A 21961-nucleotide genomic window follows, 5' to 3' on the forward strand; every position below is an offset into this window, starting at 1 on the left:
GGAAGGGGAAGAAAAGCAATCTTCATCATCTCGGCACTGGGAATCTGCTTCAATCATGTCACTCAACTTGACACCGTTCCGGGGACTACTTGGTAAGGTGTGGTCAGTCGTCGCCGACATTCCTCTGGTACCGATGGGAATGGACAGCGTTCTTGCGATGGTGTGTATGGATTACATACAGCAATGTATAGACAAGAAGGGCAAACGCGATATGTAACAACCAGTCAGACCCGTCACACGGCAGGAGAAACAACCCCAGTCGCACCAACGGATCGACTAACTTCGCTGAAACCCTCGTCAGGATTCGAGCTTTCCGAATAAGAGATGAAAAGCACACGCGTAGAATCAGAACGACCGAAACGACTCTCTGCCCAGCAGGCACCCCGCTCTACTCCTCCAACGTGTCAACGGCCGCGTCAACGCGCCTCTCGAGTTCATTGAAGTACGGCATGGCGCCGGAAGAAGGCCCATACGGGCCCCAAGCAAAGCGATGCGCGCGCTCCGCCTGATCGGGGTTATGCTTCTCGGCGTGCAAATGCGCGTGCGTAATGGGAGAGCAGCGCCCCTTCTCGCAGTGGCGCCACTTGGCTTCGGGGTCGTGGGCGTGCACCTTCTTCTCCTCCTCCGCGTCGCGCTTGATGGCCGCGAGCGCGCCCTTGATCTCCACCAGCGTGTCCTCGAGCCCGCCCGGCTGCGAAACCTCGGCCTGCTCTTCGGGCGAGGCGTTGCGCTTCTTGTAGCATGGCGAGCCGACGGCCAGGCCGGCGCACCAATCTGTGCCGGGCTTGTGGTCCAGATGGGAGCCGATCAGGGTCGTGCGGGTCGCGGGCTTGGGGTGGGGGTGGTGGTATTTGCCTGGGTGGTTCATGCGGTACGCCCAGTGCTGGAACTTGTGGCATGCCTTCTCGCCTGCGTTGCACTTGCCGTGGCAGCGTTGGCAGCGTTTGGCGAGCTCGCGCTTCTCCGGGTGCGCGGTGCGGGCGCGGGCGCACACGGCGCCGGGTTGATCGCAGTAGTCGATGAGGGCGCTGGGGAGCTCGGCTTCCTCGCTGCCTTCGGGGGCGTAGCCGGCGCCGGCCAATGCTTCAGCGCGGGATTCGCCCTCGAGGACGAAGTCGTAGCCGTTCAGGGCGTAGTCGGCGATGGCGCCGAGCTCTTGATGCTTGCGGTCGCAGAGCGAGCCGGGGCGGCCGCGGCGATCCTCGATGTCGGCGTCGGCGTGCTTCTTGAGGATGTCGTTGATGGCGAGGGCGGCGCGCTTGACCATGTCACACGGCTCGCCGGGGGCACCACATGCGCCGAAGGGGTCGCTGGTGACGAAGGTGGAGTTGTCTTCGCCGGTGAAGGTCAGAATGGGATAGTCGGTGTCGGCGTCGAAGGTGCCGGCGGCAAGGCCGGCCTCTTCGGAGCGCTTGCGCCAACAGGTAGAGCCGGGAATACCGCACCAGTTGACGTGGACTTTCCGCTCATGGTACTTAGCTTCGGGGTCGGCCTCGGCGGCGGCCTCACGCTTGCGCCAACAGGTGGAACCAGGGATACCGCACCAGTTGAAGTGGACTTTCCGCTCAGCTTCGGGGCCAGCCTCGGCCTCACGCTTGCGCCAACAGGTGGAACCGGGGATACCACACCAGTTGATGTGGACCTTTCGCTCAGCTTCGGCGTTTGGGGCGGCGGTGGCAACGCTGGCGACGGCCACAACGGTGGCGAGAGCCATAGCGTACTTCATCGTGGATGATATTGGTTGGAGTGATGTGTTCGAGATTGAACGATGTGCGTCTGTGTGACGAAGATGATGAAGGAAGAAGGAGAGAACCCGATGGCGAGGTCAGACTTAAGGAGTGACTGTAGATGGGTAGAGGAGAAAGAGAGAATCTGCATGCGGTGAGGGAATATAAGAGCATTAATACTTGAACAAGGAGCCTTGAGAGGAGGAGGCCCAAAAGGTACCTCAATAGGCCAGTGGAATAAAGAAGATCAACGGCTCATTCAGCGACGGGAGTCCAATGGCCCGGCTCAATAAGGTGAACTCGACTGCCAAGGTTGACAATAAGGGAACGCGTTGCGAATGAAGTAGAGAAAGAGCGCCCGGACGTAAGATGATAAGAGAAGATGAGGTTGCAATCGCGGCTGCAGTAGAGCGTGTCATTGTATTGCGGTCACTTCGCTGTCGACGCATTGTGGAGAATCTGTGGTAGCATGCACAGCATGACAGAGCGCAGTACAGGCACGGCGACATGATCACATCCTCCAGCGTTTCATGCGTCCTGTACTCACTGGAGATAGGCCAAAGGGTATGGTCCGGCCGTCCAGAGGGCAATATGCCATTCATTGTGCAGCAGATTGCGATCAGAACGAGCGCCTGGCAGTCCATTGTGAGAGGTCTCGACCCGGTGGAGAGGAGTATGGACGCTAGGCCGGAAGTTGGTCTCAATAGGATTTTGAGTACTTTCCTATTTCGGCTAGCGCGGATTTTCTTTGAGAGATCGATGGGATGAGGTGCAGCTCGTCCGACGCATTGAGGCGACAGAAGGCCTTGGTAAGCTCATCTTCTCCGCTCAGGTGGTGTTCTGGTACATGCAGGAGCCAAGATGTGGTGACGTCCGGCCGTTACATTGCTTGACCGAAGCGAATACCGCACAGAGCGCAGTCGTGATATGTCCAGAACATGGCGGCAAAGATTCCAGCAGTGCGTGCAACGCGCGCACAGCGACTCGTAGAACGCGTAGTATGACATTTCGCATGCGATGACTCAGTCATACCTCGTCGGCCGGGCTCTCTCCCCCTTCCAGAAGCCCATCAGCTCCCCCGTGTCTCCCACAAACTCCTGCACTCTTTGCACCGCCGCCTTCGCCATGCCCGTCTGCGTCGGACTTCTCTTGTGTGAAGCTCGGAAAGCATCACCACCCGCAGCCGGCTCTCGTCCAGGGCTTATGAAGCTGCTCCCCTGCCCAGTGGCATACTCCGATCCCATACTCGGCAGCACGTTCTCTCCTGCACTTAGGCTGACGAACAAAGCGAAGGGTGTTAGCCAGACGTTTAGCCCGAAGAAGGATGCAATCTCCGTGAACGTCGGGCCGGTCGGGGGGTCGTAGTAGTTGTACCGCATGTCCGAGGGGGATCGCGTGGGTGTGCGGCTGAAATGGCGGAACCAGAGCCAATGGTTGAGGAGGACGAGGGCGCAACTAGCGAGGAAGATGGGGTCGGTGAGTTTGACGATGGGGAAGCGGCGCAGATTCTGCAGGTAGACGACGTGGCTTGCGATGCTGAGGGCGCAGAGGAGGAAGGGGAAGCGGTCGACGGCGAGGAGGAGGAGCTGGATGGCGATGACGGCGTAGATCATGCGCGTCAGCACCTTTTTGGCGATGACGGTGTGCTCTTCAACGATCTCGGAGAGGTAGTAGAGGCCGGAGGCGATGGCGAGGGTGAGGAAGAGGAAGCCGAGCACCAGGCCCAGGTATCCCTGTGAGGGGAGATGTTAGGGAGGAGAAGCGCGCTGGGAGTCGCGAGCTGGTATTGCTTACGAGTAAGGGTAGAATCCACATGGTGAAGAGCTGCTTTCTACGTCTCTCTCATCATCATCACTTCTCAATTGTGGTATCGTGAGAGTGAGTGTAGTTTGAACCCTCGAAACACCTGGCCGCAGTCGAGGCCATGACGTGGCTTAGGTAAGGCGAATTAAAATTCCAGACCACCCTCCACCTCAGGCACGCATACAACCACTTCTCTATAACCACCCACAACACCCCACGAAGCAATGCGCCTTCCGCCCATCCAATCCTCTTCAAGATGTCTCGACCCGAAGATCTCCTCCCGCCCGACCTCTTCTACAACGACACCGAGTCCCGCAAATACACCACCTCATCCCGCATCAAATCCATCCAGGCGTCCATGACCCACCGCGCCCTCGAACTGCTAGACCTCAAAGAACCCTCCTTCATCCTCGACGCTGGCTGCGGCTCGGGCCTGTCAGGCGAAATTCTCAGCAGCATCCCCGATGTCGAAGGCGGGCCGCACACCTGGGTCGGCATGGACATCAGCTCTTCCATGTTGGCACAAGCTCTCCAACGGGATGTAGAGGGTGACATGATGTTTGCGGATATGGGGCAAGGCGTGCCTTTTCGCCCGGGAACATTCGACGCCGCCATATCCATCTCTGCAATCCAGTGGCTGTGTAATGCAGACAGCTCCGACGTCTCGCCCGAAGGCCGTCTGAAGCGGTTCTTCGACTCGCTGTACGCATCTCTGCGCCGCGGCGGGCGAGCAGTGTGTCAATTCTACCCCAAGAATCCGCAGCAGCGGGCCATGATTTCCAACGCGGCCATCAAAGCCGGTTTCGGCGCGGGAATACTGGAAGACGATCCGGAGACGAAGAACGTGAAGCTGTACTTGGTGCTTACCGTCGGTGGAGGCGATATCACTGGCACAGTGGGCGGGATGCAAGATGTCGATGTGCAGGATGCTCGGAGACGGGGGGAGAAGCAGAAGCGCGGGTGGGAGTTTGATGCGCACAATCGGAAGGGCAGTAAGGCGTGGATTCAGCGGAAGAAGGGGCAGATGGAGGGGAAGGGGAAGGTGGTCAAGGCGAATTCCAAGTACACCGGGAGGAAGAGGCGTATAGTTTTTTAGGGGCAGACTGTGGGTTAGCATGGCGCTTGGGTGGTGATGATTTTAGACGCATCGAAGATACCCAACTGTTGACAGATCGAAAGTATAGTCAAGATGCGAATTAACGAAGAGGTTCAAGCTCTCGGTGATGCTATATAGTAATGCTATGTGACTTGCGTCGGAATCTGTAATCATGCTCTGTCCGGCGAGGCATGTAAGAAAACGCCATTCCCCTTCCTATTCCCTGGCGGTGAGCCGTTCGCTGAGTTGGGTATGTGAATAACCGAAATGATGTGAATGATGTCGACCTTGCGTTGTGTTGATGCGATGCTGTGAAAATGGATGCTCGCCGAGTAGAGAGTCGTGAATGAGCGCTGTGAAGAAGAAGGCTCGGCGGCTGCAGAGCCCAGTGCATGCTTGCAGCAATGATTAAAAGCGGTTGTCGTGTTCCAGTGAGACCCCATCGGGCTCTTGTTCCTTCCCTAGAACTTCTTCCCATTGACCTGAACCTCAAACCCCTTGCCCTTCTGCTGCAAAGCCTTGGCAAGCATGAGCTCCCGCATCCAGTCAATGCGCTCATCCTTTGTCTTGACAGCAAAGTGGTGCGTCTTGCCCTTGGCATCAAGTCGCCTCTCTCCATCAATACCCTCCTTGTTCGGTACAAGCTGGAAATTGAAGGCCGTCTGATCGGCTTTGGCAGCATCGGCACTGTTACTGGACTTGATGTGAAAAGCCTTCATCGCCGCGGAGAGCTTGCTGGATGCCGCGGCCGAGGAGCAGGCAATGCCGTAGTTCTCGACGTTGATCTTCTCCAGCGCCGCGGATTGCAGGCGCGCATTCTCGTGCATGGAGAGATTGGAGCCCACGAGGCGGAAGTGGCCTTCTTGCCACTCGTGGCGGAGAAGCTTCGTCTTGCGCTTCTTCATAAAGCCTGCGTGGGTGCACTCCCCTCCATACCCGAAGTGCTTGACCGCGGGCTCAGAGCGGAAGGGGTCGTGGGTGGACTTGGTGCGTCGAAGGCTGGGTTGAGACGCACCACTGGTGCTGCCGATGCTGGTGTTGCTGCTGGCGGCACTACCGCCTCCAGTGCTGCTCGAGTTACTCGCCAGCGACTTCACCGACGACGCCGATGAGCTGCCGCTTAGAGTCGAGGTCGAGAGCAGGACTTCATTCTCCTTGAGAGCGGGCAGCGGCATCGATGGGCGTCTCGGGTCTGCGGTGGCGCTGCGCACCGGGCTAGACCGGTTCGACTGACGGAACTGCATGTTGGCTGGAACCGACTGAGTCATGTCGCGGCTGACAGGCCCAGTGGGAATGGCAGTGACCGGAACGTCCATTTCCGACTGGGGTGTACCGAGGCGGTATGGGAGGGTCGGAGAGACTCCAGCACTGCGGCAGGGTGTAGTAGCCGAGAAGCTCGTGTTGAAAGCAGGCGTGGCAGTCTGCGATCGCGGTATCTCCAGCTTTGGCAGTGACCTCAGACTCTCCCGTGGACCGGGAGTCTTGAAGTTACGAGGCGGGATGGAAGTAGCGTACCCTTGATGCTTATTCCGCGGATGTGCAAATGGAGCAGATGTTGACCTAGGTATCGAACCAGGCTGAGCAAGCTCGGCTGGTGACCTAGTAGCTGGTCCGACATGTTGCAGACTGAGGTATTGTCGGACATGTTCTTGAGGATCGCGGTTACCAAGTCGGTCAAGCACATTTGCATGCAAAGCAAAGTCGGGAAGCTGTCCGGGTCCAAGAAGGTCAGAGGAAGCAATCAGGGACGGCATAGTATCCGTCGTCAGCCGAGCAGCATTGTCAGACTGCTTTCGGGCACTAGACGCGAGGCTGACCACGGTGGGGCTCCTGCTCGAGTCGGTGGCGATGTAGATTCGACCGCCTTTAGTCGGGCTGACGGGCAGGTGGAGAACGCCTTCGTCTTGGAGCTGTTTGAGCTCTCGCTGCTGCTTGCGCCATTTGGCACAACGCTCGCCTTTGTGGCATTTGTGCGGCTTTGGAATGAGTTGTTCGATCGCAACGATCGAAACGGATTCGGCAGGCGCGACGTCCTCGTTCAGTCTGTGGTGTTTGCGGCCTCGGCGTTTCTTGAGATGAGCTGTTTCAATCGGCGTCATGTCCCCGTCGATGGGGGTGTGACACGCGCTCTTGGGCGATCGGGTTTCGTTTCGGGTCGACGGTCGGCTGGTGTCTTGGAAGGGAGTTCCGTGTGTGCCAAAGTCGGGTTCAGCTCCACGAAGACTGCAGATTGCACTCCAGAGTTGATGGCGTTTGCCAAAGGACTGAATCCCGAGCTGGTCCCGCAAGTGCTCGAATTGCAAGTCAAGAAGCACATCGCCGTTGATATCGTTGGCCTCGAAGCAGTCAATGGTAGAAGCATCCATATCACATTCAACCATCCAGTCGATGACCTGGTATGAAGTCCATTGCCTGATTTGTGCTTCTGGGTCGTACGTCTGCAGCTGGGGAGTAGCAATTGCGGCGGCAATCGAAAAGTCTTGTTGCCGCTGCCTTGAGGTCGGCGTCACCGGCTCGTCCCCGCGAGTCCTTTCTGGGCGTCGTGGTGCCTCTTTGGGGAACAATGGAGACATTTGCAGTGCGTAATCGACGTCGAGATGCATCGACACCTGAGAGGCTCGGAACAAGTGTGGGCCGCGAGGTCCTTGGATGGACTTGGGTTGGACGTCGAAATGGCGTCGAGTCGAGTCGGGAGTGGGCACCTCATCGTATGATGAGACGGTCGTTGCGCTTTGTCTCCGTTCCTGCGTGTGAATTAGCTGCGTTCGTCTTTATACTGGCACATGACCTGCCACTTACCAGGTCCATACTGCTCTTGCCTGAAATGTCGTCACCAGTGTCGCTTTCATCTTCAAACTCGGTCTCCAAGTAGTCGCTACTCGCGGACACTGGTCTAATCGTCGATAGCCGCGGAGGCTCAAAAGAGCCGGTCGTCCTGCGTGGCATCATGTCGAATGCAGTCCCATGAGCCATGACAGGTTGAAGTCTGGTCGCCATTGCAACGCATATGTGGTTTTGAACGTCACTGATGACTTGGGAATGCTGGTCGTCGTATCATAGCATGCAATGGCGCAGTTGCAGGGCACAAGAGAAGGGAAAGGGTCGTGGGCGCGGCCTCCGTGCGCGAGCAGGCGCCACGTTCCTTTCTATACCACACCCTGTGCGATGGTGAGCGCGTAGACGACGAGGATGCTGTGATCGGACGCCCGGGCGCCAAAAGCTGCCCTCTGTGTGAAAGAGGCTGCAGCGTTGATCGCCTAGACCCTGCCAATCCTTGACAGAAGGGGTCTGAATCTGTTCCTGGATTTGTGACTAGCTGCAAGCTACCCATGTCAGTTGATGCACCCTCACTAAAGCCGGGCGGCTAGCAGCCATTGGTCGTCAACGCACGTCGAGTCGTGAGGGGCTGGCAGACGTGCTATTAATGGCCTTAAAATAGCCATTTTAGTGCATAATGATGGTAAATTCGTCCATCATCGACCTCCACTCCCGCAACTTTCCTCGGCAGGGACGAGGCGAGGCCTCGAAGATAGGCAAACGCCTGCCGAGGAGAGCGCGCGGGATCACCGGGCGCTGCAGCCACCGAGAGAGGCTTGCCCAGAGCGTCGCAAGTCGGAAGCAACACTGGCCTTTGCACACTTGTGATGAACCTCGCATGAAAGACATACCTTTCCTTCACCGCGTTTGCGGCACAGCTTCACACGTGCTACAGTGCGTGCATATAAAGTGGTTGCATCGTAGCTTGCTGGGGGAAGACGGTGCTACATGGCTCCACGACCACGAGGAATGTGTTCCAGTCACACATGGCATCTTCCAGTATCGGAGACTTTGACGGGGAATATTTGGCGAAATGGCCGATTCCGATGGAAAGCGGAGAAGGGTCTTCTGAGACAAGGCAGGGATACAGTAGTCGAAGCGGTCGAGGCACCGGTCTTTTCTCCGAGTGTGACGAGAAACCTGTATCTTTCCCCTCGAACGCTCGTTCGGTATCCAATCGTGGCGAGTAACTTCCTTGCAACACCGATAACGTGAAGTTTGACTCCTCAACTCGCGGAGGACGGGAGTCAGGAGGATCTTCGTGGCCCCATTCCAGACGTGGAACGATCGTCCGACACGTCCGCTTCAGACTTCTCCGTCGGAAGCCTATATTCGTCCACATTCCTGATGCGATTCGAGTGCGAAATGATGAACGATGGGCCGAGGGAGATTGCGAGCTTGCTTTCCCCTCCTCCGTGCAAGGCAACCTGACGTGCATCGGCGGGCGTGGGGGAGGTTCGGGACGCTTCGGCTCGGGATCACCGGTCGTTTGCGCCATCTGGTTGGTCCGTGGATTGGCGCCCATCACGGCGCTAAGGAAGCTTAGTCCACTTCATCACATCTCGCACAACCACTCAGCATCGCGCAACACCCATTCACACCCTCGACGCCCTCGCTAACTCATGGCCAGATCGTGGGATTGGGAAGTAACGCCGACATGGGCGACGGCGGTCTGGATCCTGTGCTCCCATGGGTGCTCCGTACGTGCATTGCATGCGTCGTTGGAGTGCAACGCAGGAACGAGCACGCCGTGTAACCGTGTGAAGTGGGAGAGGTGCATGTCTGCATGAAAGTCGAAGTGCTGCAGTGCCGTGGATGCAGCTTGCACCGTTGATTGACAAGGTCGCATGATCCCCACCCCTCCGCCGTAGCTGCCGCTATGCGCGACGATCGCCTTGCACGAGCGAAGGAATTGCGGAGTTGGCTGATCGGAGCATCTCGTGGATCAGCCACGCTCGCCACGCTCTCGTTGCATGGGCGTACCCGTCGCGATGACTCGAAATTGGCTTCGAGGGGCAGATTGTTCGCCCAACGGCTCGACAGGAGGATAATGGGTCATATGCGCAGAGGCCAGTCGGGAGAGGCAGCGAGGGCGCAAGAATAGCTCTGACAGCAAAGCTAGGCCCCGCAAACCGACCGATCGACGGCCTGCATGATCAGCACCGGCCAATCGCGCCCCGGCGTCAAGCAAGGCGACACATTTAGCAATCATTATCAACCGCCCCCACCTCCAACATCCCCACCAAGACCTTCCACTTAGCTGTCTCCAAGAATAGAATCCAGGCCATTTTGCCCGCATTTTCGCTCAAGTGGGGTGATATAAGGTATTACTCCTCTCCCCTCCCTGCGCGGCCAGCAAGCGTTGACCGTGTGTATTTTGCTCTGTTTCCTGCCACGCCCTTCCTTTTCGTCGAACCAATGCCCGCTGGTCAGGCTTGGTGAGCTACTCTCTTTTTAATCTGGAGGAGCCGGTCTTGGGGCAGGCGATACCGACCTCTCGGAGCCATTATCGCGCTCCCGGCCACTTCTTCTGATCTTGTTTTTCTTTTGCACCTCGTGGATATCCTGTCGCCATGTCTTCTTCTTCTGAAGAAGATTCCCCCAAGCCCCTCGGCAAGAAGGGCGTAACAAAGAAGGCGGCGGCCTCGGACTCGAAGAGCGCTGAATCGAAAATGCACACGCATCGACGATCGCGGAATGGTACGTCTCTTTCTGGGGTGCATGTCCAATGCGTTTGCGCGATACTAATACATCTCAGGCTGCTACACCTGTCGAATTCGAAGAAAGAAATGCGAAGAAGGCAGGCCGTCTTGCAAGGCATGCAGGAACTTGGGCCTGCAATGCTACTACAAGCGGCCGACGTGGTGGGGCAATGTCGAGATGCGGAGGGAGGAAAAGGAACAAATGAAAGAGGTCATCAAGCAAACTCAACTGTCCAAGAAGGCTGCGCAAGCCCAGCAGCAGCGACAACAGGCGTCCACGTCTGCGCAGCCCAGCTTGTGCGGGTCGATGCCGCCACCGCCGCCGGTCGCGGACTATTTCGCAGACTCAATACCGCACAGCCGTCGGCCATCGATCCTGTCGCCATTCTCTTACGACTTCCCTCAGATTTCCCCAGACGACTTCCTGGAGCTCCAGCCGCCGCAGTCGATCATGTCGCATGGTCCCTATCCGATGTTCTCGCCCTACGAGATTGACATCAAGACGGAACGCCAAATTTACGTCAACGACGTGCCCACGCGCAGGGATTCGACAATCTCGACGTTCAACACCTACCAGCCTCCTCCACTGTCTGATGGTATGCTGGCATACCCAGAAGACAGCTGGGTGCAGCAGGAACATCACGAGAGCTTCCAAGAATCCTTCACGGAAGAGCCGGTGGACTTTAACTTTTTCCAATTCCCGCATGGCTCCATGAGTCCGGACCACGAGACGGTCATCAACGTCGAAGAGTGCGACAAGCACCTGCTCAATCACTTCTTGGACAAGGTGCTGAAGTTGATATTCCCCATCCTCGACGCCAATCAGCATGGCTCCGCTCGGGCGGACGTCATCTTGCCAGCCTTAGAGTCGAATACGGCTTATCTGAGCTGTTGTCTGAGCATCGCTGCGGCGCATAAGAAGGCAACAGAAGGCTTGAGCGGAGAGCAGATCGACAATGATATCGTCCGACATCGATTTGCCGTCGTCTCCGAACTCGTCGATGCATTGAAAGAGGATGTGAATCATGCGGGCATCCTCGAGGCGACACTAGGCATGATCTTCTTCCAGTGCTCCGTGGGTCGACCGGAGGATGTCCTGCCAGATATTCCCTGGCATCAGCACTTCGAAGCTGCGACGAGTCTCGTGATGAAGCTTGATCTCCCGAGCGCGGTATTGAATCTGGGAGATAACGGGTTCATACAGCCGCCATTCAACATGACACTGGCCTCTTGGGTTGACATCCTCGGCTCGACAATGTTAGGTCGCTCGCCAACCTTCGCTGACACCTACCGCGAGTTAAACCTCCGGCGCGGGAGTGCTGGCTTGGCCGAACTGATGGGCTGCGACGACACGATCATGTTTCTGATCTCGGAGATTGCGTGTCTTGACATGCAGAAGCGCGAGGGGGCTGTGAGCGAGCTACAGCTGTGCAACTATGTCACGCATCTGGCGGACGCCATCACTTTATCCCAGCCTCCACCAGGTGCCGTGCAGAGTTGTTTCTCCAGCACAGGAGCCATCCGGCCGAAGCAGCTGACGACGAACATCTCCGCCGTCTTCCGCGTGGCAGCACGTGTCTACCTCTGCGCGCTCGTGCCCGGGTTCGAGCCGCGTCAGCCGAGCATGTGCCATCTCATCTCGCAGTTCGCGGAATTCATGAACTTCATCCCGGCCGGCCCAGAAGGGTTTGATCGGTCACTCGTCTGGCCCCTCCTCGTCGCTGGCTCTGTGTCGGTAGAGGGTTCCCCATTCCGCACCATGTTCGAACAGCGCTCCAAGCGGCTGGGTGATGGGTCGAAGTTCGGCTCTTTCGGGAGGATCAGCGAACTGCTGAAGGATATCTGGCAGATCAACGACGCCGCCGCGGCGAGGGGTGAGTACCAGGGCGTCCACTGGCGGGACGTGATGCAGCAGAAGGGCTGGGACTTCTTGCTCATATAGAGCGAGATTCGAGCATGAGGTCCCAGCCTGGCTTGAGGCTCCCTTGAGGGGAATTCTGCTGCATCCTGGCCTGGTTCTCCTCACCGGCGTTGTCAATTGGTCTACCATTCCTCCTTCCCGGGCATAGCGACGGTGTTTTCATAGTCAGGCGCGGCTGCTGGTGTAGGCATTTTCTCATCTGAGCAATGATACCCACGAAGCATACACATCACGCCGGGTTGGCCGGAAATGTGATGCTGAGACGCTCCACTCATTTTGCATCCTCAGACAGCATTAGATCACAACAGAGTCGAAATCAAAATCAATGAATTCGGAATGTAGTGATGGGCGAACAGCGCCCAGACCAGGCTTTCCCTGGCGATAAGCGGGAAGAGCCGCGCCACGCGTGTTTAGCGTGATTTGTAAAGTGGCCCGGCCCCCACTTCCGCTACGCGCCAGTTCGCGACTTCCCCAATCTCGCTAAGGTGCAAAGTGCTTGCAGTTCTAGAGCACCTTCCTCACCACCACCTCTTTCTTTTTCCTTGCCGTTGTTCTTCACTGTACCTACCTCCTCCTCCCACACTTGCAAAGAGCAGGTGCTTGAAGAGGTAGTTGTTGCCCACATGGCGGCCACTGTACTGGGAAAGAGGACTCGCGGAGCACCTGGTAGGTCTTGCACCATGAGCGACGGACCGAGTGGTACTCGACTGACACCGTATCGCAGAAGTAGATGCTCACCAAACTCGGTCGAAACGTCGCATCGTATTGAACGAACCGAATGACGAGAATGACAATCCCTTCGCACGAAAGAAGTCGACGGATGACGAAAGCCGGACAAGAAAGCCAGCGCGTCTTTCCACCCGCCCTGCGAAGCATGGCCCTCCAGAAACGCGCGTCGCGACTTCTTCCTCCAAGTCGCCGTCCCCTCGCAAAAGTGCAAACCCCTCGGTCGCAGTGTACGAAGATGGCAAGGACAATGAGGAGAAAACCACAACGCCGAAAACGCCCCGACATCGCGACGCTCTCTCCAAGAAAATCGCCATCACCCCGCGCCACCGCGCTCACCTCAATGGAGCTCAGTTGACTCCTCGATCTCCTCAAACCCCTTCCAATGTCGCCACATCGATCTACAACCACGCACGCCAACTCTTCTCGCGGTGTACCGCCCCAGGAAAGCTTGTCGGACGAGATGAAGAGCGCTCCGAGCTGATATCGTTCGTACACGCTTGTCTCGAGTCCCAAGCGGCGGGATGCCTGTACGTGTCGGGACCGCCAGGGACTGGCAAAAGCGCACTTGTGCAAGAGTCGTTGCAGCAGTATGAAGACAACAAAAGCGTGAAACAGTCCAGCATCAATTGCATGAGCGTCAAAAGCGCAACACATTTGTGTACCAAATTGTCGGAGGATCTAGAGCTGGGAACCGGTGTTACACTCGCCCATCTACGTGCGGCTCTGACGAAAGGAAAAGGACAAGGCGATCACAAATATGTCGTTGTTCTGGACGAAGTCGATCGGCTCGTGGATCTCGACGTCGAGCTGATGTACAACTTGTTCGACTGGTCTATGCAGCCTGCATCTCGCCTGATCCTTATCGGCATCGCCAATGCCCTGGATCTGACAGACCGCTTGCTGCCACGCCTGAAGGGACGCAACTTGAAGCCCGCACTGCTTCCATTCATGCCCTACTCGGCCCGACAAATTGCCGAAGTCATCACTACAAAGCTGAAGAGTCTCTGCAATGCTGAAACTGCAAGCATTCCATTCTTCCAGCCAGCCGCGATTCAATTCTGCGCAAAGAAGATTGGCTCCCAGACAGGCGATCTGCGCAAAGCGTTCGACATCTGTCGCCGTGCGATCGATCTCGTGGAGCAGGAGACGCGAGAAAAAGACATGAAGTTCAACAGCCCATCGAAAACGCCGCTCATGGAGAACGTCAACCTTTCCTCTCCGCCAACCCCGAAATCCCCAGACCAAAAGCCTACCAATCCAACATACACGCTCGAGTCGGCTCCCAAGGCAACCATCGCTCATGTCGCCCGCATCACGGCCCAGGTATTCGGCAATGGCTCCGTTCAACGCCTGGCTACGCTGAACATCCAACAAAAAGCCGTTCTCGTGGCATTGTTAGTTCTCGAGAAGCGCAACATCGACCGACAGCTGGAGCGAACGATGTTCGCCACTCCCTCGAAGAAGACCTCCTCCGCACCCTCCAGCAAGCAGCTATTCGAAGCCTACAGCCAAATGTGTAATCGCGACCATCTATTGCACGCGCTGACGGCGACCGAGTTCGGGGACGTGGTGTCTGGACTGGAGGCCTTGAATCTGATCACCGTCGCTGATGCCGGCAAACTCAGTGCCACCAGGATGCCTCCAACGCCCTCTCGCACTCCGCGGAAGTTCCCAAAGAACGGATTTGGCGGTGCAGGCAACGAGCCCAAGCGGTTTGCGAGTGCCGTGGGGGAGAAGGAGCTCTCCGCTTCGCTCGAGGGACCTGGGGGTGAATTGATCAATCAGATTCTGCGCGGGGATGGCTCGGCGCTGGTCTCTGCAGCGTAATCTAAGTGTTTGAGGGTACGTTTGACGGACGAGGATGGGAATCGTAATTGTCGTTGATCAAGGTTCAATGACTACCCAAATGACATCGGTGCTGTACTAGATTGCGTTGGATACAGAAATCAATAGTGTTGACTAAAGGGCGCTGCGCCTATCACCACATCTCCGGCGATCGGTCGCTCTCCGCCCTCGGGAAGCGTGATGCGACTGCATACCAATCCGTATGACCTCCTGGGTCTGGAGAAGCACGAGCGACTATAGATTTTGAATGGCTGGCGCGAATGCATGCGGAATGCACGCCACGCGCCTTTACTACACCGTCCGTGCATCGAAAGACTTGACCTGGATCATCTGGCCGTGTTAAGAACGGAGAATGTGGTCCTATGGGAACAGCAGAGGGCCAGAGGCCTTGAACATGTAAAACGAAGCGACGCATTTAGCGGGTTGCTGAAGAGCGAAGCCATAATGGATGCATAGCGTGGCCACCGAGTTGTGGACACACCACCCAACACGACCGCACCAACCAAAATGCACTCCCCATCGCAATCAAAGCTCGGATTGCAATCGCACGGACAGTCTCCCCCCAAACGCAGCCTCGCCAATTCCCGCCGTGTGTGTTGTTGTTGCCGAGCACTGGAATGGACGTCTGGGTAATCAGGCTTTGGAATGCTGCACGGTATCAACAACATCCACTCGCGAACCAAGTAGCAGGTATAAGGGATGTTTAGGCCGGTCTACTCGCTTTCCTTCCTTTGCTCCATCCTACATTAATCGCTGCTTTGGTGTATCTTCACTCGCTCGATACATCAAGCTTCTTCATCATCGTTTGCTGCCGTCGTTCGTTAGTCCGTCTCTACCGTTGATTCTTTAATCCATCTTCGCACCTCTCCGTCGCGATGAAGACCGAGTTCGCCATCGCCTTGATGGCAGCCGTGGGCGCCCTCGCCGCCAAAAACCCCGGCTACGGCGGCAAGAAGCACCACGGCAAGAAGCACCACAAGCACCACACGACCGCGATGGTTGCTCCGTCCAACACGTCGACGACCACCATCACCCAAGACTCCTGTCCCACCAACGAGGTCGGGCCGGAGACCATGATCACCGTCACCGACGGCGTCACCGTCACCTACTGCCCCCGGTGCGAACATATGACCATGCCCGTCGGCCCGGTCGGGTACACCACCGTCTACACCACCACCTACGAGGCGCTATGTCCTACCGGCATGACGCAGTCGACTTACACCATCACCGAGAGCTGCACCGAGCCGACGCCCACTTGGATCCCGGGCTCAAGGCACATCCCGCCGGGCTTCACTGTCACCACCGCTCAATGCACCATGTGTGCCGAGACGCCCGTGCCCGTCACCATCACCGAGCCCTGCGGCTGCGAAGCTCACGAAGGCACTCCCGGCCCTCCAGCCCCGGCTCCAGCCACTGGCGGCTCTGGCCCAGCGCCCACTGGCAATGGCCGAACGGGTGGCTCAGCACCAGGACCAGCGTGCGACGGCGAGGACTGCGGCGCCATGGGACACGGTTCAGGAAGCAGCCCTGGTTCCGCCGCAGCGGCACCACCCTACCCGACGCCGCCCGCCACGCCGCATCGCGTTATGCCCACGGGCGGAGCTCCTCTACCCACTGGCGCGGCGCCCAGCGGTGCTCCCGGCTCGTCATCCCCCATGTCGCCGGCTCCGAACGCGGCTTCCAGCTTGCCGGTCATCACATCCACGCTCGTGGCGGTGGTTGTTGCTGTCCTGGCTCTTGCGCTATGAGATTTCGTGATGGTTTGATCGAGATAATACTTACCGGATGGTATGGCACTCTATCAGTCCTGAATGAGGAATTGTTACTGATGGTTTGCAGGGCTTTCCTTACAATTTCCTTATCACATTGTCAGAGAGCAAATGTTGCTGGTTTTGGGAGTTCGTCGCCGTTTGTCGCAGGCAAGCAGGCAGGCATATCGTTGGCGTTAGCCGCCCTTTCGTCTTACCTCTTCCTTTGTCGACATAGCTGAATATCATTGTCCGTCGTGAAACTTCTTTCATCGCTTTCAAAGACCGTCGTAATTCCAAGAATAGCGGACTTCCGTCACGCCCTTCTTTGTTCCAGCTGGGACGTCTTTGTCTCATTGTTCCACCATCCTGTTGTTCGTGAACGTATAAAGGCGTGCGTACTGGCCCACTCACACGACGCCGCCCTCAATAACCAAAACTCCATTCATTGTCCAACATCGCCGCATTCAGATATCGCAACGCCCGCACGATACCTTTGCAAAACGACCATCAGCCGAGAAGCGTCGATCTCCAAGTACACCTACAATAACAAGTAAGTCCCGTCCTCCAAGATGCCGGTATTCGAAGAGGATCCTTACGACATCCACCAGTTCCATGACGCGCAACTCCGCCACTACGGCATCACCAAGAACCTCGGCCCCTCAGCAAGAGCTACGCAAGTCGCCACAGAAGCCGACATGAGAGACGTGGCGTCGAGGACAATCTACACAGGCCCCAACCGTCCGCGCCCGCCGCACCCGATCCCGCCTCTCGTTCGCGAGCCGGGCCCTCGAACAACGGGGCAAGACATCCCGGCGGGGACGCGGACGATCTTTACGGGAGCAGATGGGCGGTTCGATGTGGCGAATGTGAGGACGGCGAGGGATACCGCTACGCCGCCTATGTCGCCGTCGTCGCCGCGATGGAGTCGAGCGGAGTCGAACGGTCGCAGGAACAGCTGGCGTGCGCGACGCGATAGCGCGGGTGAGTATGTGCGGAGACTGTCGGTTTCGTTGAAAGAGAAGGCAGACATCGTCGCCATGGATCGGAATGAGCGAGTGATGTTCGTGCGGAACCGAAACGCCAATGCAGAAGAAGAGGCAGTGGAAGATCCAGCAACGCCGACCTCGCGACTGTCGTCTAGTTCGTTTGGTGCGAGGGCGAGAGCGGGCAAGCCGGGGAGTATCTCCAAGAGTGAGCAGGTTGCGCTCAGCATCAGCCGGGCGGTGGATGGACTGAAGATCAAGGGGCGAAATGGTACGAATGAGTCCTTCATGAGTTTCGGGATGACTGACAAGGTGCCAGATGGTGAGATTCTGGAGGCTTGCGAGCGATGCTTCCGGCCGACGACGGAGTACCTGATGCACGGGCTGTGTCCGCAGTGTCACAAGGAGACGAAGGAGCGGAGGAAGAGTCGAATCGGTAAGTGAGCTCGTTCCTTATTGTCTTGCGATGCTTTTGTACGTACTGCATGAGCGTTATTGGCGAGTGTTGACTTGGTAGCGTTTTGTATGTTGAAAGGTAAGTCATCTGTTGCTCCACTTTCTCAGTTCTCATACAGTCGTCGCCATCATGAGTGAACAAATTGAGTAACGACCTGCCAACAGCATCGACTCTGACTTTGACAGATGATGGTGCAGACCCGCCAATCCTCTCACACGGTCAAGAGCACCCTCCGATCTCCCCGGAAAGCGGATTTCTCAAATTGCCCACGAGAAAGATGGTGAGAGTTCGTCAGACCGTTTACGAAGACCCCGGCAATCCTTTCCAGGAGAATTCGCAAAGCAACTCCAACGAAGACCGAACCCTTCAGACTAGCAATCCTGAAGACGAATACTACATTTCGACAGTCAGCACAAAAACACCCGAGGACTCCGATGAGTCGGACACAGAGGATGGGCAAGGGATCATGAAGACAACGAGGATCAGTCAGTACTCCACACCCGCCGCTGCAAAAGACCCAGTCGCAGATCAGGGAAGAAGCGATGGCCCGCGAGCTTTCAAGCCGGACTACCGTCGCTCACAGTCTGTTGCCTTGCCCATAACCCGATTGTGGCTCGACGATGAGAATGAGGAGTACGTCCCGCCGAGAGCCCTGTGGCGGCAGCAGAGTGTCGCAGCGGTCGGGCCGGTTGATGGGCGGTATGAGCGTGGAGAAGATGCGCGCGACACAAAGTTCTATGGGTTTTATGACGAGGTCTGGCGATATTATCAGATGGATGAGAACAGGATGTGAAGGTGGACTCGAGAACTGAAGATGGGATGCCAGGTGCCCGTAGGGAGTTGCTGCACGTGCCCTCAATCGTGTCGGTAGTGAACGCGCAATCGGAAGGACCTTTCAATCGCAGTCTCGTGAATATCCTCATGCGGCGAGCAGGTGAGTGAAGCTTAACGTCGAACGACGATCCCGAACAAGTGAGGTCGTCGATGTGGTTGCTGTAGCCGCCGGGCTAAAGTCAGGGTCCCCAAGACGAGCCGTTTGATTGGCTGCCTGGCCCGTTAGCGCCGGCGGGCCTGGAGGAGCAGCGAGCTCTCGTCACCTCCTCCGCGCTTGTGCATCGTGATGGAACGCGCATCGCCAATCAATCCTCCCCTCATGCCGGCGCCTATTTCGAGGGCGCGCACGAGTGTGCTGCTCGACCCCACGATTCGTCGAAGCTATGCTGTATGCCGCTCGAGGCCTCGCTGGCCCAAAAAGGTGATTTCCCTCTGGCCAACTCCGGCGAGAGTCTTGCTGCATCTTGCCGTGTCTCTTTCCCTTCTCATTTCACTCGTCTCCATTTCGTATCTCCATCTTGCCTAGGGCGTTCATGCAGTGAGGCTGCGCTCTTGCGCCTCCAATGCTCCAGCGGCAAGGACCTATTTCCAACTTGAACCCCTCCTCCAGCCTATCACGACCACGCACCTCTCGAAGACAGCCTCTACGCGCCTGGAGTGACCGGAGGTGGTGAGTGTTCCGACTACATCTCTTTTTGTCGCCGCGCCCCACCACCATCCCGAGTCCATGTTTGTGCTAAGCGCTCACCTCAAAACCCTTGATCCGCCCGTCACTCTATCTTCTTCATGCCTCGCTGGTCTCTGTCTTCCATCATTACATACTTTTCCTAGTCATCGTCGTGCTTTTTGCTTCCCTTCCCGAGAGCCGGCCTCTCGACCCTTCTTTCCTTGCCCTTCGCCTTCCACCGTGCCCAATTCTCCCGTCCATTGCCCTGACGAAATGTTCCAGAGAGAAGACAAGGTGAAGAAGACCGTCACCGTCTCCGTCCAGCCTCGAGCCTCCTCCCTCGACTCTTCCTCCGACGGCTCCTCTACTCTCGCTCCCTCGCTGAAATCACCGAGGATGGCGCGATTCGCCGAAGCGACAACCATCGAGTCCCCCATCGAGCCGCCCAAGGTTCGATCGCCCTTTGCCGAGTCCTTGACCACACACTACATGGCCGAAGCCCAGCCAGCAGATGTCGGCTTTGGCTACCTCCGCGCGAAACATGAGTCTGTGGAAATGCCAAACACACCCAAGAATGGCCAATACCCCTCAACACCAAAGTCTCCTCTCAAGAGCCCGCTGAAGAGTGCCATGAAGACGCCCGGAGCGCCGCCGAAGAATCTTTCAACCGCCATCCTGACGCCGGCCTTCCATGAGGAGTACTTGGAGAAGCGCGAGAAACACACCACGAAGGAACAAGCTCGCGATGTCGTAAGTTTGAGCATGCCCCGTTCATATACCCAGCCCCGTTCTGATGTGATGCACAGAAAATCAAAGCACGCGTGCGAATAGCAAAGTTCCTCCTGCGAGGAGTCAACCTTTCCTGCTCGCTCATCATCGTCGCCATGCTGACCACCACTCTCAACATCTTCCGATCTACGGTAGACCTACCGCCACGGGGAGGCTTCACCCCTTGGGCGCCAAAGCAAAAGATATGGCCGCAGGTCGTGGTGCTTTCTATTTCCTGCGTCTCTCTGTTCTGCGCCATCCTCGTGATGTACGGCTACTGGAAAGGCGGACACAAAAAGGCATCGTACATGGGCCGATACTACACCGCCTTCTTCGTCATCTTCTTCCTGTCCAGCATCATCGTTTGGGCCATTGGAGCAGGCGTATTACAGCACTCAAGGACATCCAAAGACGGCAAAGGCATGTGGGCATGGTCATGCAAGAACAACACCCGCGCCGTCCTCTTCCAAAACTCCGTCTCCTACGGCCTCCTCTGCCGCCTTCAAAACTGGAGTCTCATCTGCATCATCATCGAGATCGTCGTCGAGACCATCTCCATCCTCGTCTACGGCATCATCTTCTACCGCCTCTACTCTAAGCGCTCCCTCCACAAATCCATGGCGCATCGCGATCGTGCCCGCAGCGACCTCTACCTCTCACAGCTGAAGGCCCAGTCCGCGCCTCCCACGCCGGGCTTCAACATTCCCTACAGTCCGCGAGAGGGTCCGTTGGCCACTCCAACTACAATGGAGTACTACCAGCCCGAGCTCGAAGCAGGCCATAACACGCAGTACGTGAGCGCGGATCAAAAATACCAACCCGAGCCTTTCCGTCTCCAACCGCCACCGATCAAAATCCAAAACCCGACGCCGAAAATGGAACAAGTGGGCTTCACACCGCTCCAGACTACAATTTCCACCCCCGCTGCTGCTGCTGCTCCTACGTCCATTCCCGCCGCCGCACCGGCTCGCACACCGTCGCCTTACGTGGAAGCACAATTGTCCCCCTTCATGCCGCCCGAACAGCCGCAGGAAACGGTGCAAGAACATTTCGGCGCCGCTCCGGGCGAGCAAGTGTACGATTTTGTGGCGCCGCCTGGCGCTTACGAGGATATGGTGTCGAGTCCCGGGCCGGAGCAGATGCGTTTCGGCCATGCGTTTTGATGGTATTAGGGTTAGGGTTGAGGTTAGATGCCTTCGCTGGAATGTTGTCTTTCCACTTCTTTCTTTGTATAGCGGAGAAGTAATACCATTTTCCGTTTTGGTCCTGGTGTTGTCATTGAACACGTATGGGTGATTGTTATCGTGTGCCGAGGTGAGGTTTCCCGGTTCTTTGTTCCATGCTTGCATTCTTGAGGAAGTTTTATGCCGCTTGGCTTTGTCGCGAGGCTGCAGCCGCATTCATCCACGACTGCGCTTTTCCGCCGCATGCGGCCCTGTCACCATTTCGTACAATGCCGACCTCAAATGCATCTCTCTCTTCCAACGAATCCTCTCATCCGAACACAACAAATCTAAATCCACCCGCCAGCACCAAACCACCAACAAAACCGTACCTCGACCGCCACGAAACCAGCGCACAACTACTAAAACCCATCCACCCAACCAAGAAAGACATCAACAATGGACGAATCCTTCCCCGCCGCCCCACAAACGACGACAACACCACCCCCAACCTCCGACTCAGCAGCAGCCTCAACGCAACCCTCGCCCAACGAACCCAACACCCCTCCTCCCGCCACCTTCGCAGCTACGATGAATCTTGTTAGTCCCCAGCAGCCTGAACCACTTGCTTCTCGACTTGCGCCTTTGACGAAGAAGGCTGGGGGGTTTGTGAGGCCTGCTCAGGCGGTAGGGAGTGA

The 21961-nt window shown here is 57.1% G+C and overlaps 12 protein-coding genes across 12 annotated transcripts; 6 read left to right on the forward strand and 6 right to left on the reverse strand.

Annotated features, from left to right (window-relative positions):
• Positions 1-388: 388 nt before the first annotated feature.
• Positions 389-1726, reverse strand: BDY17DRAFT_326460 (uncharacterized protein; the record flags this gene model as incomplete). The annotated part of the gene is made up of 1 exon (XM_033737518.1): positions 389-1726. One exon carries the CDS (start codon positions 1724-1726, stop codon positions 389-391), a length of 1338 nt encoding a protein of 445 aa, XP_033587139.1.
• Positions 1727-1837: 111 nt separating this feature from the next.
• Positions 1838-2562, reverse strand: BDY17DRAFT_195020 (uncharacterized protein). The gene has a single exon (XM_033730041.1). It carries the CDS (start codon positions 2369-2371, stop codon positions 1949-1951), a length of 423 nt encoding a protein of 140 aa, XP_033587140.1. The 5' UTR covers positions 2372-2562; the 3' UTR covers positions 1838-1948.
• Positions 2563-2749: 187 nt separating this feature from the next.
• Positions 2750-3542, reverse strand: BDY17DRAFT_255223 (transmembrane adaptor Erv26; the record flags this gene model as incomplete). Its single annotated transcript, XM_033731509.1, has 2 exons — positions 2750-3460; positions 3522-3542. The coding sequence occupies 2 exons, from the start codon at positions 3540-3542 to the stop codon at positions 2750-2752; spliced, it is 732 nt and encodes a 243-aa protein (XP_033587141.1).
• A 167-nt stretch (positions 3543-3709) lies between these two features.
• Positions 3710-4736, forward strand: BDY17DRAFT_302032 (S-adenosyl-L-methionine-dependent methyltransferase). Its single transcript, XM_033734346.1, has one exon. It carries the CDS (start codon positions 3787-3789, stop codon positions 4624-4626), a length of 840 nt encoding a protein of 279 aa, XP_033587142.1. The 5' UTR covers positions 3710-3786; the 3' UTR covers positions 4627-4736.
• A 120-nt stretch (positions 4737-4856) lies between these two features.
• On the reverse strand, positions 4857-7940 carry BDY17DRAFT_195065 (uncharacterized protein). The gene is made up of 2 exons (XM_033730043.1): positions 7426-7940; positions 4857-7370 (listed from the first exon to the last, which is right to left on the reverse strand). Exons 1-2 carry the CDS (start codon positions 7621-7623, stop codon positions 5088-5090), a joined length of 2481 nt encoding a protein of 826 aa, XP_033587143.1. The 5' UTR covers positions 7624-7940; the 3' UTR covers positions 4857-5087.
• Positions 7941-9013, reverse strand: BDY17DRAFT_195064 (uncharacterized protein). The gene is made up of 2 exons (XM_033730042.1): positions 8017-9013; positions 7941-7942 (listed from the first exon to the last, which is right to left on the reverse strand). The coding sequence occupies exon 1, from the start codon at positions 8966-8968 to the stop codon at positions 8333-8335; it is 636 nt and encodes a 211-aa protein (XP_033587144.1). The 5' UTR covers positions 8969-9013; the 3' UTR covers positions 7941-7942; positions 8017-8332.
• Positions 9014-10016: 1003 nt separating this feature from the next.
• Positions 10017-12087, forward strand: BDY17DRAFT_326464 (fungal-specific transcription factor domain-containing protein; the record flags this gene model as incomplete). The annotated part of the gene is made up of 2 exons (XM_033737519.1): positions 10017-10143; positions 10202-12087. The coding sequence occupies 2 exons, from the start codon at positions 10017-10019 to the stop codon at positions 12085-12087; spliced, it is 2013 nt and encodes a 670-aa protein (XP_033587145.1).
• Positions 12088-12689: 602 nt separating this feature from the next.
• Positions 12690-14622, forward strand: BDY17DRAFT_326465 (P-loop containing nucleoside triphosphate hydrolase protein; the record flags this gene model as incomplete). The annotated part of the gene is made up of 2 exons (XM_033737520.1): positions 12690-12732; positions 12791-14622. 2 exons carry the CDS (start codon positions 12690-12692, stop codon positions 14620-14622), a joined length of 1875 nt encoding a protein of 624 aa, XP_033587146.1.
• An 893-nt stretch (positions 14623-15515) lies between these two features.
• Positions 15516-16388, forward strand: BDY17DRAFT_312452 (uncharacterized protein; the record flags this gene model as incomplete). Its single annotated transcript, XM_033735624.1, has 1 exon — positions 15516-16388. The coding sequence occupies one exon, from the start codon at positions 15516-15518 to the stop codon at positions 16386-16388; it is 873 nt and encodes a 290-aa protein (XP_033587147.1).
• Positions 16389-16829: 441 nt separating this feature from the next.
• On the reverse strand, positions 16830-17963 carry BDY17DRAFT_195088 (uncharacterized protein). Its single transcript, XM_033730045.1, has 2 exons — positions 16988-17963; positions 16830-16929 (listed from the first exon to the last, which is right to left on the reverse strand). Exon 1 carries the CDS (start codon positions 17662-17664, stop codon positions 17113-17115), a length of 552 nt encoding a protein of 183 aa, XP_033587148.1. The 5' UTR covers positions 17665-17963; the 3' UTR covers positions 16830-16929; positions 16988-17112.
• On the forward strand, positions 17964-18792 carry BDY17DRAFT_195087 (uncharacterized protein). Its single transcript, XM_033730044.1, has one exon. It carries the CDS (start codon positions 18109-18111, stop codon positions 18622-18624), a length of 516 nt encoding a protein of 171 aa, XP_033587149.1. The 5' UTR covers positions 17964-18108; the 3' UTR covers positions 18625-18792.
• An 813-nt stretch (positions 18793-19605) lies between these two features.
• On the forward strand, positions 19606-21263 carry BDY17DRAFT_255167 (uncharacterized protein; the record flags this gene model as incomplete). Its single annotated transcript, XM_033731502.1, has 2 exons — positions 19606-20082; positions 20139-21263. The coding sequence occupies 2 exons, from the start codon at positions 19606-19608 to the stop codon at positions 21261-21263; spliced, it is 1602 nt and encodes a 533-aa protein (XP_033587150.1).
• Between the last annotated feature and the right edge of the window lie 698 nt (positions 21264-21961).

This window comes from Neohortaea acidophila (genome assembly GCF_010093505.1).
Source record: "Neohortaea acidophila strain CBS 113389 unplaced genomic scaffold BDY17scaffold_9, whole genome shotgun sequence".
Classification (NCBI taxonomy): domain Eukaryota; kingdom Fungi; phylum Ascomycota; class Dothideomycetes; order Mycosphaerellales; family Teratosphaeriaceae; genus Neohortaea; species Neohortaea acidophila.

Coding starts and splice junctions, on each gene's coding strand:
- BDY17DRAFT_195065 (XM_033730043.1), bottom strand. CDS start 7,623: ATGGCGACCAGACTTCAACCTGTCATGGCTCATGGGACTGCATTCGAC. Junction 7,371..7,425: donor GCAAGAGCAGTATGGACCTG/GTAAGTGGCAGG, acceptor ATTCACACGCAG/GAACGGAGACAAAGCGCAAC.
- BDY17DRAFT_195064 (XM_033730042.1), bottom strand. CDS start 8,968: ATGGGCGCCAATCCACGGACCAACCAGATGGCGCAAACGACCGGTGAT.
- BDY17DRAFT_302032 (XM_033734346.1), top strand. CDS start 3,787: ATGTCTCGACCCGAAGATCTCCTCCCGCCCGACCTCTTCTACAACGAC.
- BDY17DRAFT_195020 (XM_033730041.1), bottom strand. CDS start 2,371: ATGGACTGCCAGGCGCTCGTTCTGATCGCAATCTGCTGCACAATGAAT.
- BDY17DRAFT_195088 (XM_033730045.1), bottom strand. CDS start 17,664: ATGAAGGACTCATTCGTACCATTTCGCCCCTTGATCTTCAGTCCATCC.
- BDY17DRAFT_195087 (XM_033730044.1), top strand. CDS start 18,109: ATGGTGAGAGTTCGTCAGACCGTTTACGAAGACCCCGGCAATCCTTTC.